At 38.4% G+C, this 15173-nt stretch overlaps 1 protein-coding gene across 1 annotated transcript in view; it reads left to right on the top strand.

Moving 5' to 3' along the window:
* SLU7 (SLU7 homolog, splicing factor) overlaps nucleotides 1-11743 on the top strand; it is a 16477-nt gene extending 4734 nt beyond the window's left edge. Inside the window, exons 4-16 of the mRNA XM_008067243.1 lie at nucleotides 278-358; nucleotides 893-1057; nucleotides 1956-2024; nucleotides 5025-5072; nucleotides 5239-5370; nucleotides 5602-5699; nucleotides 5857-5924; nucleotides 6977-7116; nucleotides 7962-8123; nucleotides 9393-9497; nucleotides 9653-9724; nucleotides 9832-9948; nucleotides 11360-11743. Of these exons, the coding sequence (XP_008065434.1) occupies nucleotides 278-358; nucleotides 893-1057; nucleotides 1956-2024; nucleotides 5025-5072; nucleotides 5239-5370; nucleotides 5602-5699; nucleotides 5857-5924; nucleotides 6977-7116; nucleotides 7962-8123; nucleotides 9393-9497; nucleotides 9653-9724; nucleotides 9832-9948; nucleotides 11360-11539 (1437 nt within the window). The 3' untranslated portion in view covers nucleotides 11540-11743. The remainder of the gene's footprint in view (nucleotides 1-277; nucleotides 359-892; nucleotides 1058-1955; nucleotides 2025-5024; nucleotides 5073-5238; nucleotides 5371-5601; nucleotides 5700-5856; nucleotides 5925-6976; nucleotides 7117-7961; nucleotides 8124-9392; nucleotides 9498-9652; nucleotides 9725-9831; nucleotides 9949-11359) is intronic.
* Nucleotides 11744-15173: the final 3430 nt, after the last annotated feature.

Here is a 15173-nt window from a genome sequence, read left to right as displayed (position 1 = left end):
TATATATATGTGTGTGTGTGTGTGTGTGTGTGTGTGTATATATATAAATAAAATCTGGTATTAAAATTCACGATGCATACTCCTTTATCTTCTGTATTTTCTTATATAAATTTGGTATTGCTGAAGTCCTTAAACTTTCTCATCTGTGTGTGGAGACTCTAACTGGTTTTCCTTTTAACAAATAAATCATTTCATTAGACAAAATACTAATGAGAACCAAAGTTATTTTTTACTTACTCACATGAGACATTTTGTTTTTCTTTATGTGCATTTCTAGAACTCCATAATTACTAAGTACCGCCAAGGAGCGTGTGAAAATTGTGGGGCCATGACGCACAAAAAGAAAGACTGCTTTGAGGTAAGTCTATCTTTGAAATGTGGAAAACTTGTCAGAGTCCTTCTTTTTTTCTTTTCAGAGAACTTCTATCTTTCTAAAATTATCTGTATTTAGGTGCTAGTTAAAAAGGTCTCACCTGTAATCTAAGCATTTTGGGAGGCCAAAGCAGGAGGATCACTTGGGGCCAGGAGTTTGAGACCAGACTGGGCAACAAAGCGAGACCTTGTCTCTACAAAAAATAGAAAAATTAGCCATGCATGGTGGCGCATGCCTGTAGTCCCAGCTACTTGGAAGGCTGTGGCAGGAGGATAACTTCAGCTCTGGAGCTCAAGTCTGTAGTGAGCCATGATCATGCCACTGCACTCCAGCCTGGGCAACAAAGTGAATCTCTGTCTAAATAATTAAATAGATAAATTCTGACGTACGACTAGACTGATAATTTGAATAGATCATAAAATCTCATGGTATGTTCATGCCACTCTGTAAAGGTTATGTGAAATTTTCCTCTGGGCTATAATTACTTAGGAAAACATTAAATCTTTCTCTATTTTCCAGAGACCTAGGCGAGTTGGAGCCAAATTTACAGGAACAAATATAGCTCCAGATGAGCATCTCCAGCCTCAGCTGATGTTTGACTATGATGGGAAGCGGGATCGGTGGAATGGCTACAATCCAGAAGAACACATGAAAATTGTAGAAGAATATGCCAAAGTTGACCTGGTAAGCAAAGTTCCCTGCTTTCCTGCTGTCCTTAAAGAATTGCCATTTTGCTGTATCTGTAATTTAGCAACTCTATTTTCAAGTCTTGAAGCACTTTAAAAATGGCAGCATTTTTATAAAAGTAGTAGTTCTACTGTATAGGCGACCTCTGTAATTGTAAGATTGAGTAGTGGAAATAAATAGAGCTAGCCCTATTTGGCAGCAGTTTCTTCTAATTGATTATTATATTGTCCTTTACTCCCTGACTTCAGTAGCAGAAGATACTGGAAGCATAAGAACAGATTAGTATCCAAAGCTTTTGGCTTTTTGAGGTCAGAAACTTAAGGCCCTTGGCTGTTGCTCACTCATGAACCTGTTTTGTAGTTACCCCACATAGCATTTGGGAATAGTGGAAGGGAGAGAGATAATTTGTTTCAGAAAATTTTATTTTAATTCAACCTCAGTTTTTACTGTTATGATTCCACCTACTCATTCCCATTCCTTCAGAGCCATAGTCACGATGCCTCTTTAAATTAGAAATAACATTTTTAAATCATAAGATTTTATATGAAAACCTGTGTGTCATCTTTTCTTGAACATTGTAATATGTGGTAACCCTGGGCCTGCCTGACAAGAATCAGTCATCTAGAGTTATATGGCATCTGTCCCTTTTTATCAAGGCTTGCTCCCTGCAGTTGATGACTGGTGCCATCTGGCTCAGTTTACATTCATGCCTGGTTTAAACAAGAGCATGTACCTCCCATTCTTTAGAGAGTCATAGGAATAGAGCTACAAGGAATCTCAAAAAGGTAGCCTTGTTCAGTGACTTTCTGAAAACAGTGAAATTATGTATTTTAAATACATAAAAATTAAGTTGCTATTTGAATATTGTAAGAAAAATTTCAATTTTTTTTTTAAGGCAAAACGAACATTGAAAGCCCAGAAACTCCAAGAAGAATTAGCCTCAGGAAAATTAGTGGAACAGGCTGTAAGTAATAAAAAGATCAATTTAAAAATGTTAAAACTCAGCCGGGCACTGTGGCTCAGCCTGTAATCCCAGCACTTTGAGAGGCCAAGGCAAGAGGATTGCCAAGCCTGGGGTTCAAGACCAGCCTGGGCAGCTTGGTGAGACCTCATCTCTTCAGTAAGTCACAGCAACTATACCTGGATGTGGTGGTGTACATCTGTAGTTCCAACTACTTGGAGGATTGAGGTTGAAGGATCGCCTAAGCCCAGGAGGTTGAGGCTGTGGTGTCTGTGAGCGTGCCACTGCACTCCAGCGTGGGCAACAAGAGTGAGACTCGAACTAAAAATAAGAATGTTAAAACTCTTTTAAGCAAATCTAAAAATTGAAACAGGAATTCACTTTATTTATATCAGTTCAGTTAGAAAAGGGAGTATTACCATTGAGGGGAAAGAGTAAAACTGGCACTGTTTATATGGTTCGTGGGCATATAAATTGATATGATCAATTTGGGGTGAATATTGCCATAAAGTATATGCATATATACTCACATACACATATATACATACATACTTTTCTGGAATTAAATTATTAGGTCTATTCATTCTAAAGAATTCCAAAGAATTCTATCCATTCTAAAGAAATTCTAAAGAATTTTCTAGAGTTCAGAAAACTTACTATATACAAAGATACTACAGCATTTTTTTTTTTTTTTTTTTTTTTGCAATAGAAAAGAAATTGAAGTAGCATAAATGTCCAGGAAGATGGAATGTTGCTTAGCTCTTAAAATGGTATTTCTGAAGACTACATTAACAATACTGATGAATAGCACTTATATTTTAATAATACATAAAATATTGTCACACAGAAGACCAGAACACGAGTCAGGTTTTGGTTTGTTTTATTTATTTATTTAGAGTCAGGATGTCACATTGTCGCCTAGACTGGAGTGCAGTGGCACAATTGCCGATCACTGCAACCTCGACCATCTGGGCTCAGGCAATCCTTCTTCTTTAGCCTCTCAATAGCTGGGACTGTAGGCGCACACCACACACAATACCTGACTAACTTTATTTTTTATTTTTTTATTTTTTTTATAATCAATATTCTTTATTATGATATTGTGGGGTACAGTTAAGGGTTAGGTATACAAATACGCTTCGTTCAGGCACCCTGTTGATGAGAGGTGTCTCCCTGTAACTTTATTTTTTGTAGAGAAGAGGTCTCACTATGTTGCCTAGGCTTGTCTTATCTTCCTGGGCTCAAGCAATCTTCCTGCCTCAGTCTCCCAAAGTGCTGGGATTATAGACGTGAGCTACTGTGCCTAGTTGTACCAGTCAGTTTTCATTTAATGTAGAATTAGTGATTTTTTCTTTTTATCCTTTTTGTTTAGCATTTTCCTCAATGAAAATGTATTAATTTTATAACTGGGGAAAATTTACATATGAATACAAAGTCTTACTGTACTCTTTATTTTTATTTTATTTTATGGTGAAGTCTCTGTCACCCAGGCTGGAGTGCAGTGGCATGATTACAGCTCACCGCAGCCTTGACCTCCTGATCCTTCCACCTCGGCCTCCTTAGTAACTCAGACTACAGACACCTGGCTGATTTTGTGATTTTGTGTGTGTGTGTGTGTGTGTGTGTTGAGGTCTATGTTGATTTTGTGATTGTGTGTGTGTGTGTGTGTGTGTGTGTGTGTTGAGGTCTATGTTGATTTTGTGATTGTGTGTGTGTGTGTTGAGGTCTATGTTGTCTAGGCTGATACCGAACTCCTGTGCTCAAGCATTCCCCCCCCACCTTGGCCTCCCAAAATGCTGGGATTACAGGAATGAAACACCACACCTGAATGTTTTTTTTTTCTTTTTCTCTCTTTTTTTTTTTTTAAATTTCTGACCAACTTAATGGAGTAAAAGTATTGTGCATTTTAGAGTATACAAGTTTCTTTTTAACATTCTTGGCACAAAAAAAAAAACACTTAGAGTTTTCAACTTTAAATTTCTAAAAGGGACTCACATGTGTGAGTTACAAAGCAAACAGCACTTGAGGTAATTACCAGTAATAGTTACTGAGGTAACCTCTCAGACAAGTTAGCTCCATAAGTTACCAGGTATATATTTAAAATTCAGCTCTACTTCTGGTTAGCTATGTGCTCTTGGAAAAATGAATTTGCCTCTCTGAGCCTCAGTTTATCATGTCTAAAATAGAGAGGCCAACACCTATTCCCAGGAGACTTTTATACATATCACTTAGTAAGTACTTGTTGCACTTGTTAATTATTACCAACTCTGGAAAAAGGAAAAGGATCTGTTTTTCTTGTTCTAACTAATAATATTCTCTGTTGTTTGTTGTAAACATTTTATTTCCCCAGTAAGGATACATTATGTAGGAGACTGATGATTTTTATCTACTTGGATACTTGCATATTACGGTAAACAGCATATGGCAGAGCAGTGTCAGCTATAGACATAGCTGTTGATGGTGCAATGTACGTAAATGTCTTTTGTTGAACTCGCAACTAGAAGGAACTCCAAAAAAATTCTTTGCAAAACATTTATATTTGTGATTTTGGTTTTTTGGGGGGTTTTTTTGAGTTGGAGTCTCACTCCATCACCCAGACTGGAGTGCAGTGGCCGCTCCTGGCCACCGCAGCCTCGACCTGCTGGGCTCCAGCGATCCTTCCGCCTCAGCCTTCCAAGTAGCTGGAACTACAGGCGCGCGCTACCACACCCGGCTAATTTTTTTGGTTTATTGTAGAGATGAGGTCTCGCCAGGTTGCCCAGACGGGTCTCAAACCCGCAGGCTCAGGCAATCCACTCACTTCAGCCTCCCAAGGCGAGGGATTACAGGCTAAGCCACTGAGCCCGGCTTATATTTGTGATTTTGAAAGTAACACATATTAAGTGGAAGAAATTTGTTCAGCTGGAATTAAGTTACGTAATCTCAACTATATTCTTAGTGTTAAGTAATTAATAGAACAAGTAGAATGCAGTTACAAATAACTTTTCTTCTTTCATAATGCAGAATTCTCCAAAACATCAGTGGGGCGAAGAAGAACCAAATTCTCAGATGGTAATATGTATTTTCTTTCTCTAAGTACACATTACGTTTTCCATTTCTGATGGCTAATACTAATAGCTTTTGTAGAACACACATGAAAAAGGGTTTGGTTAAAGGAAAAGAACTAGCTGCTGCTGTTATAGTTTTCTTACCATTTTTTTCCTTCTTCCTATCTCAGGAAAAAGATCATAATAGTGAAGATGAGGATGAAGATAAATATGCAGATGATATTGACATGCCTGGACAGAATTTTGACTCTAAGAGACGAATTACTGTTCGGAATCTCAGGATTCGAGAAGATATTGCAAAAGTAAGTCTTGTCAACACACATATTTGAAAAACATTTGTCTTCCCAGCCTAAATCTTGTCTACTCTGATAATGCAGTGAGAGTTATTTCAAGATAAGGTATCCTCATTTTTCCCTTCAATTGTATTCCAGAAATGTGCACACACATTGAATTGATTATATTCAACTCCTCCTATTAGGCTGCTGAAATCCTTTTTACTGTAAAACATTCATTCTTTAAATTTTTTCTTCTAGTATTTGAGGAATTTAGATCCAAATTCTGCCTACTATGATCCAAAAACTAGAGCAATGAGAGAGAATCCATACGCCAATGCAGGCAAGAATCCAGATGAGTAAGTATCAAGTTAAATTTACAGATTTCAAGATGGGGAAAAGTTTATTTTTTTAATCTGACCATAGATGTTGTTCATTTTAATTCAGATTCAGTTTTCCCAATTAATTTTTCTTAAGTCAATCTCTGAGACAGTTTTTTTTAATTTGTCTTTACAGAGTGAGTTATGCGGGAGATAACTTTGTTAGATATACGGGAGATACCATTTCGATGGCTCAGACTCAGTGTAAGTGTTTGCTTTATGTCAAGACATTATACAGAGGGTGCCAAAAAAAGTATACACATTTTAAGAAAGCAAAAAACTATTAAAATTATAGATGAATACAAGTCACATTTAACTTCTGCAATTACAAGAGGTGCTTGACGTGGTAACCATCAGCATTCAGACACTTCTGATTACAGCAAACTAAAAGTAATACATAGATAGCATGTCTTAAAATGTGTATACATTTTTTTTTTGGCACCTCTGCTATATCAGCTCATAAAATGTTGATTTTTTTTTAACCTATTTCCCATTTAAGAAAAAAAATGCAGCTCACTGCCACTTTCATTTAGTTTTACATAAACACACTCTTTGAGGCTAAAGCAAATCTGACTGGGGTTTTTTGGGTTTTTTTTGAGTTGGAGTCTCACTCTGTCGCCCAGACTCCCGGCCACTGCAGCCTCGACCTGCTGGGTTCTGGCGATCCTTCTGCCTCAGCCTTCCAAGTAGCTGGAACTACAGGCATGCACTACCACGCCCGACTAATTTTTTTTTTCATTTATTGTAGAGATGAGGTCTCACCTGCCCAGGCGGGTCGCAAACCCACGGGCTCAGGCAATCCACTCACCTCAGCCTCCCAAAGGTGCAGGATTACAGGCTGAGCCACTGAGCCCAGCTCTGACTGGTTTTCAATGTGAAAATAAAATATAAAAATCATTCTTGGAGATATTATCTTGTCTTGAATACTAATGAGAATTACTATATTTTATAAATGGAAACAAAACTACTAAAAACAGAATGCTAAAAGTACTAAAAATAGAATAATGTCATTTGTTTCCAAAAACTCTTCAGTATACTAAAGTGATGCAAAAATAATAATAAAAGTGAGCTATTTCATGACAAACTTTGGGGATAGGGTTAGGACTGTAATCCATGAATTATCTTAGGGTAAATGCTGCTATTGCCAGTGTCACCAGCGAGTATCTTGGGCAAACAAGAAAAGGGTGAAAGCTTGTTTTCAAGAAGCATGTAGTAATGCAGCTGATGACTCATTAAGGTGTTCTGAATTATTCTAGTGTTTGCCTGGGAAGCCTATGACAAGGGATCTGAAGTGCATCTGCAGGCAGATCCTACAAAACTAGAGCTATTGTATAAATCCTTCAAAGTCAAAAAAGAAGACTTCAAAGAACAGCAGAAGGAAAGCATCCTGGAAAAGGTAATTTTGTCTAAAATGCTAAAGAAGAACTCTCCTGAAAGAGAAGCTACTAGTTAATAAGCATTCATTTTACATTTAGAATGCAATACAAGAGCCTCCTTTAATCCGTGGAGAACTATTCTTTCCTTCCATTGTCTTAGTTGGAATTCACTTTTTGTATCAGCTTTTGCAGCAAAACGAGCAACCCCAATCTTAGTATCTTGAAATTAACATTATTTCTCACAATTTTATGCTAGCTGGGTCTCCTGGCCTGGACTTCCTCAACTGTGGCTAGATAGTCTAAAATGACCTTACTCTGATATTAGCACTGAGCAGGCTAAGCTAACTTAGCAAAGAGGATCTCATCTGGGACAGCTCATCTCTGCCCCACATAGTCTGTCATCCTCTAGTAAGCCGGCCCAGCCTTTTCACATGGCATTGTCACAGTCCAGAGTAGCAACAAAAAGTATGCGGTGGAGCCTAAGAAACCTTTGCTTGCATCACCTCTGCCAGCTTCCCATTGTCCAAAGCAAGTAACATGGCCATGCTCAGCTTCAAGTTATAGAGAGACAAACAAACCTCATCTTTTGATGCAGCAAAGTCATGTGGCAAAGGGGCTTGCATATAAGGATAAGAGGAGTTTATGATCATCTTGTAACCTACCACATTCAACAGATCAATAACCACAGCGACATCTTTTGTTTGCTTATGAAAATTTGGTGACTTTTTTTTCCACTATGTTTTCTGTGACAAAGGCCAGTAAAAAATGTTCCCTTTCTTTCTGATTAGAAATAAATACTTCCATAAATATTTAAATGCAGATCTTTATTGCAAAATATACTGAATAATGTTTGATGTCTTTTTAGTATGGTGGCCAAGAGCACTTAGATGCCCCTCCAGCTGAATTGCTTTTAGCCCAGACTGAAGACTATGTGGAATACTCAAGACATGGGACAGTCATCAAAGGACAGGAGCGGGCTGTTGCCTGCTCTAAGTATGAGGAGGATGTAAAGATCAACAATCACACAGTATGTGGTAAACTAGAACCACCTCGTGTCCTTGCTAGTTTTGCTCTGTATTGTACTTTTCTATTACAACTGTGTTAGCTAACCATTACCATGCTTCTTTTTTTTCTTTAACATTTTAACTTTGTTTTATGAAATTTTTCCATAGAAAAAAATGTTCATCTATATACTCACCATCTAAATTCAGAACGTTTTAATATGTCGTCACATGTGCTTTGTCTAGGTGTGTATGTGAATGTACACACTGATGTTATATATACACACATATATAGTATAGTTATACATTTCTTTGAAACATTTGGAAATGACAGGTATTACGACATTTCATGCATAAATGCTGTATCACTTATCTCCTAAAAAGAGGATATTCTCCTGTATAATCACATTGCCATTATTGCATTTTAGAAAATTGACATTAATTCCTTAATATCATCAAATATCTAGTCCTTAATCGCATTTTCCAAAATATACACAAAACTGCCTTTAATAGCTTTTTTCCTGTTTTAGTCAGAATTCATTTGAATTTTATTTTGATCATTATTTGGTTAATTTTTTTTTTTTCTAGAGTTTATCTCTCCATTTTCATGACAGTAACCATTTAACAGATCAGGCTAATTATGTTGTCAACTGCCTTATTCTATATTTGTCTGTTTTCTGGTGGTATCATATAACTTATTACTTTATCCCGTCTATGTTCTATAAACAGGAATTTAGGTCTCAAGGCTTGATTGGACATATATTAAATGTTTGGATAAGAATACTGAATAGATGATGGGATTTATTTGTTATTGCCTCACATCATAAAGCTTAGATCGTCATTTACTGTTCCCTTGAAGTTACCATACTACAACTGTCTCTCTGAGTTGGGGTTCAAAAACCTAACTACATCTATAGGAGCCAGGCCATTGATTGCATGTGAGTGAAATTAGCTAGGCAAATTGCACAAACTGTCTTAACAGGGCTATCCACTGTTCAGCAATAGCCCATTATTGCCAAGTGGTAGTGTAGGCTCAGAATTTCCCACTCCTTAATTTTTCAAGAGAAGTCAGATATCTTAAATTTTTTATAGGCTTTGGGAATAGAATGTAAGACCTTTGTAATTGCAGTGCCTGCTTCTCACACTTGAGGTTAGACCACCCTCTCCATTAACCAGCTTTGAATTTTTCTCCCAAATTGCCTTTAAAGGGGCTGTAAGATGTTACACTCCTGTCAACAATATACAGAAGTCCCTAATTTCAGGTTTCTTTTTAACTAATTTCTCTTCTTCTGCAGCATATCTGGGGATCTTACTGGAAAGAAGGCCGATGGGGATACAAATGTTGTCACTCTTTTTTCAAATATTCCTATTGTACTGGAGAAGCTGGGAAGGAGATTGTGGTAAGTAACTGTCCTTTGGTTCTTAAAGGTATAAAGCAACCAAAGCTCAGTCAAACTCTGTATAAAATATGTCTTCTCATGTTTCAAATTGTAACTTTTTCTGAGATGATCAGTAACTACAACATTCAACTCAAATTACAAATATTTTTCCACAGAACTCAGAGGAATGTGTTATAAATGATATAACTGGGGAAGAATCTGTGAGGAAACCTCAAACCCTGCTGGAGGTAAGTCGATGATCATTTGTCCTGAATTTTTAAGTTCTAGAGGGAGGACCTTAAAACTTGCACTACAGCTTTGTTTTCACATTAATAACACTGTGTTTCCATCTTAGCTGCATCAGGAAAAACTAAAAGAGGAGAAAAAGAAGAAGAAAAAGAAAAAGAAGAAGCAACGAAAGAGCAGTTCAGATAGTGATGATGAAGAAAAGAAACATGAAAAACTGAAAAAGGTACTTCATGAAGCCTAAATATTAATAGTAAAATTGACAGCAGCATTCTTTGTTTTAAGGGTCTTAGGAAATGATCTAATCCTGTCTCTAAACTCTTTTTTTTTTTTTAATTTATTGTAGAGATGCATTTTCACCGTGTTGCCCAGGCTGGTCTCGAACCTGCGGGCTCAGGCAATCCTCTCGCCTTGGCCTCCTAAAATGCTTGTTTTACAGGCTTAAGCCACAGCACCCGGCCTTTAATTTTTTTTTTGAGTTGGAGTCTCACTCTGTCACTCAGGCTGTAGTGCAGTGGCATGCTCACGGCCACCATAGCCTCGACCTACTTGGGCTCGGGTGATCCTTCCTCCTCAGCCTTCCAAGTAGCTGGAACTACAGGCATGTGCCACCACACCCAACTATTTTTTTTTTTTTATTGTAGAGATGAGGTCTCACCAAGCTGCCCAAGCTGGTCTTGAACCCATGGGCTCAGATAGTCCTCTCACCTTGGCCTCCCAGAGTGCTGGGATTATAGGCATAAGCCAACATGCCCGGCCTCTAAACTCACTTTTTAAATGATGAGATGAGTTGGATGCAGTGGCTCATGCCTATAATCCCAGCACTTTGGGAGATGGAAGCAAGAGGATTTCCTGAGCCCAGGGGTTTGAGACCACCCTGGGCAACTTAGTGAGACCTTGTCCCTATTCTATAATAAATCAAAAAATTAGCTGGACGTGGTGGCACATGCTGTAGTCCAGCTACTGGATTGCCTGAGTCCAGCAGATTGAGGCTGCGGTAGCTGAGAGTGTGCCACTGCACTCCAACCTGCATAACAGAGTGAGACTTTGATTCAAAAAGTAAACAAACAAACAAATAAATGATGAGATGAGCCCAGGATCTGGGTGATTTGCCCAAGTCACATTAATGGAAATTTTTATGGATCTAGGTGTTTATTGATTGCCACTGCTTTAGAATATTTAATAAATGTCACTAATGGACAGAAGAAATGTGCTTTGTAAAGCTGTTTTAGAGTTACTGACATGTTGCCTGGGAAGAATTGTCTTCTTAGCTCCATAATTTGTAAGTTTCAGCAAATCCTTGGGAAAGTCAGAATTGCAGTCTCTACCAGAAGCATCAGTTGTATTAGTAAAATGAACCTTATTTAATTTTTGTTACAGAGTAAAATTTTTTTAACATTGACTAAAGATGTCATAGAATGTTCTGTGCTCTAAGAAAATTCATATGAGCCAAATGGTAATTAGCTGTAGCTTGACAATGGAAGGGCTGACTCCCAAGCTCTTTCAGAAAGTCTAGATTTTCAGACCTTCCTTGTCTGAAGCTGTAGCAGTTTGTTTTCAGTGGGGTCTTCTGGTACTCTGCCACTTGAAGAGATCTAATGTAAAACTGTATATTCATTTTTTTCTTCTTACTCTAGGCACTGAATGCAGAGGAGGCCCGCCTTCTTCATGTCAAGGAGATCTTGCAGATTGATGAGAGAAAGCGTCCATACAACAGCATGTATGAGGCTCGGGAACCTACTGAGGAGGAAATGGAGGCCTATAGAATGAAACGCCAGCGACCAGATGACCCCATGGCCTCCTTTCTGGGACAGTAGTAACTAGTCACAGAAAACCATCCAAGATGGACACAATTGGATAGGCACTTTTCAGCTTCTTGCTGATGTTTGTAGATAGAAAAATCCTTGTCTCTGCATGGGCTACTTCTGCAACAACAACATTTTTTAATTAAAAAGAAACAAAAAAAAAGCCTTATCTACTGTTCTTGCTGTCTCACTTTAATAAATCTTTCAGAAATCTCATAGTAAGTTCATTCCTTTCCACACTGAAGAAATGAAACATAGAAGAAAAACAAAGAGGAGGTACATTAAATGTGGATTAAGATTTTATTTTCAGTTTTATATTGGTGATATGGAAAGAGACTATGGCATGCTACCTATCAAATGCCTTCTACTCAACAGTTACTTATTTCTCAGACTTCATTTCTTCAATTTTTGTGACCCTCTATCTGGTATTAGCACATCTTGCTTTTTTTAAATTTTTTATTTTTTGTAGAGACGAGGTCTTACCAAATTGCCTAGGCTGGTCTCAAACCCGCAGGCTCAGGCAATCCACTCACCTCTGCCTCCCAAAGTGCTGGAATTACAGGCTGAGCCACCGAGCCCAGCCTCACATCTTGCTTTTAAGAAAGAACTAGGGCTTCATTTTTTTTTTAAATTACCAGTAACTCTATAATTGCATTAAAAAAAATTTTTTTTTTATATATACAGGGTCTTGCTATGTTGCACAGGCTGGAGCACGGTGACTTTCCACAGGCACAATCATAGCACACTGCAGCCCCCAGCTCCTGAATCCAAGCAGTCCTCCTACTTCAGCCTCCCTGGAACTAGGTGCATGCCACCACGCCAGCTAAAAAAATTATTCTACCTTGCACTTTGCGTCACTAGAAGGAAATCTGTAAAGAATGTGAATAATTTTATCTCCATGTCAATCTTGTAGCAATAGATCTTTTTCAGTTGGTTATAAAATTTTGATTTTTAATACATTTCCTTGCACCTTTCACTCAGACGAAATATGTTAGTCTTTGAATGGAAAACTGTTTTCTCATCAGTATTGACTGATCAGTGCTAGGTCTTATACAATGCTGGACATAAGACTTTAGACATAGAAATTATTTTATCATAGAGGATATGGCTCATACTATTTGTTTTAAATGAGATTGCCTTTATGTAACAATCATGAATATTAAATTAGATTTTTTGAAATTGCAGAATATCCTAATCTTATAGCCAGCAGCAGTTGCTTTCTTTGCAAAATCTACAATAAACACCTGAAGTTGATTTCTTCAAAGAATTATACAAATAGCTTATAGGAATACTAGTAACAGATTATCATGATCCTCAAGCCACTTCTAAGAATATTGTGAAGATGATACTGACAGAGTGGAATCAGTGAAAACAGCCTATTGAAAATCTCTGATTTGAGTACATCGACTTTTAACAGCCCACTGGTTTTTCTAAGCTACCAAAGACCACCTGTAGGATACTGCATTAAGTCCATCTAAAAATGGTGGTGTGAGAGCAACTGAGCCAAATTGTCAAGTACTATGGATATACATAGTGTCTAGATTTAACCTGGTATGAAATTAGAACAGCAATGCAAATAGATTTTTGAGTCAAGGTCTCACTCTTATCCAGACTGGAGTGTAGCTGTGTGGGCTCATGGCTCACTGCAGCATGGACCTCATGGGCTCAGGTAATCCCTTCACCTCAGCCTCCCAAGTAGCTGGGGCTACAGGCACATGCCACCATACCAGGTTAATTTATTCTTTATTTTTAAAATTTTTTGTAGAGATAAGGTCTTCGCTGTATTGCCCAGGGTGGTCTCAAACTCCTGGGTTCAAACAATCCTGTCACTTTGGCCTCCCAAAGTGTTGGGATTAGAGGTATGAGCCACCTGCTGCGCTTGACCTTGCAAATAGAGTTATCCACTTTCAGAATGCAAAAATTGTGGAGTCGAGAGGATAGCCTGAGCCCATGGGTTCGAGACCAGCCTGGGCAACTTGCTGAGATGTCATCTCTACAATAAATAAAAAAATTAGCCGGGCGTGGTGGTACATACCTATAGTTCCAGCTACTTGGAAGGCTGAGGCAGAAGGATTCACTTGAGTCCAGCAGGTCGAGGCTGCGGTGATGATAGTCCTATTTTACAATAAACACATGTAATGACTCTGAGTAATTTCTTCAAGTCCTAGCAGTTAAAAAGGTTGGAGCCAGGACATGAAGCCAGGTGTCTCTGATTCTAAAGCCTACCTTTTTAGTACTTAAACTCCTACTTTCTGAACCAGGAGACTGGTCTTTTGCAGTTTTTTCCACCCACAGGAACATTAAGCAGGCCTTCAATGTTTATCAGGTTCACTCTCAACCTCTGACAATGTTGCATCTGCCCACATTCTGTGACACCCCACGACCCCTCCTCACACAGACCAGCCTTATGGAATGCTTCTAACAAGATTGACTATACAAAAATGAATAAACGTATTAAATGTATAAGAAATCTGGAAGAAGATACCCCCAAATAGGAAAGAGGGTTATATTCAGGTTTGTCAATAATATTTTCTACTTTGGGATTTTTCTCTAAAACCTCTCTAAAGTGGGTTTGTTTATCTTATTTTTGAGTCGGAGTCTCACTCTGTCACCCCAGGCTGGAGTGCAGTGGGCCAGGGCGGCTGGCTATTGCAGTCTTGACCACCTGGGCTCAGGCAAGCTTCCACTGCAGCACTCTAAGTAGCTGCGAACTACAAGCACGCCACCACACCTGCTAATTTTTTTTTTTTGCCCAAGCTGGTCTGGAACACCTGGGCTCAGGAAATCCTCCCGCCTCAGCCTCCCAAAATGTTGGGATTACAGGCTTGAGCCACGGCGCCCAGCCCTGAGTTTATTCTTTTTAAATGTTGAAATAATTTGAAGTAAAATTAATCTTTTTTTTTTTAAATTATAGAGATGAGGTCTCGCCAAATTGCCCAGGCTGGTCTCAAACCTGGCTCAGGCAACTCTCTCACCTTGGCCTCCCAAAGTGCTGGGATTATAGGCACAAACCACTGCACCCGACTTAAAATTAATCTTTTATCTAAGATTGATGATGATTCTTAGGAATTTCTCCCACATTCTCTACTTCATGGGAAGGCCCCTGTAGGCAAGAGGACACAAGCTATGGAAGCTCATTCCCCATTATGAGCATCTCAATGGAATTTAAATCCTGCCCCATTTGCTGGATTTTTTTTTAAAGTGTGCCACCACGCCCGGCTAATTTTTTATAGTAGAGACGAGGTCTCGCCAAGTTGCCCAGGCTGGTCTCGAACCCCTGGGTTCAAGCAATATCCTCGTCTCTGCCTCCCAAAGTGCTGGGATTACAGGCGTGAGCCACCATGCCCCGTTTAAACTGGAATATTTAATTTGGAATCACAATGAGCTTTCTTCTCTTTTTCCTCACTTATTCCACAAGGCACATGGTAATCATCAAAGCTTTATCACCTCCATGCTCAAAGCCTGACACACTATAAAATTTTATTTCCAATGCTCTGAATGTTTAAAAAGAACATAAAACCATGTGGACTTTACAGTCTCCCTCCCATTCCTGAAATTCTATAGTTCATCCTTTTCCTGCAGGCACAATAAACGATTCCCCATTCCACGTACACAATCTGAATTTAAAAAAAAAAAAAAAAAAAAA

This window comes from Carlito syrichta, unplaced genomic scaffold, assembly GCF_000164805.1.
Source record: "Carlito syrichta isolate Samal-C Ts95f unplaced genomic scaffold, Tarsius_syrichta-2.0.1 Scaffold309435, whole genome shotgun sequence".
Lineage (NCBI taxonomy): Eukaryota > Metazoa > Chordata > Mammalia > Primates > Tarsiidae > Carlito > Carlito syrichta.
This window is presented reverse-complemented; position numbering and strand designations above follow the sequence as displayed.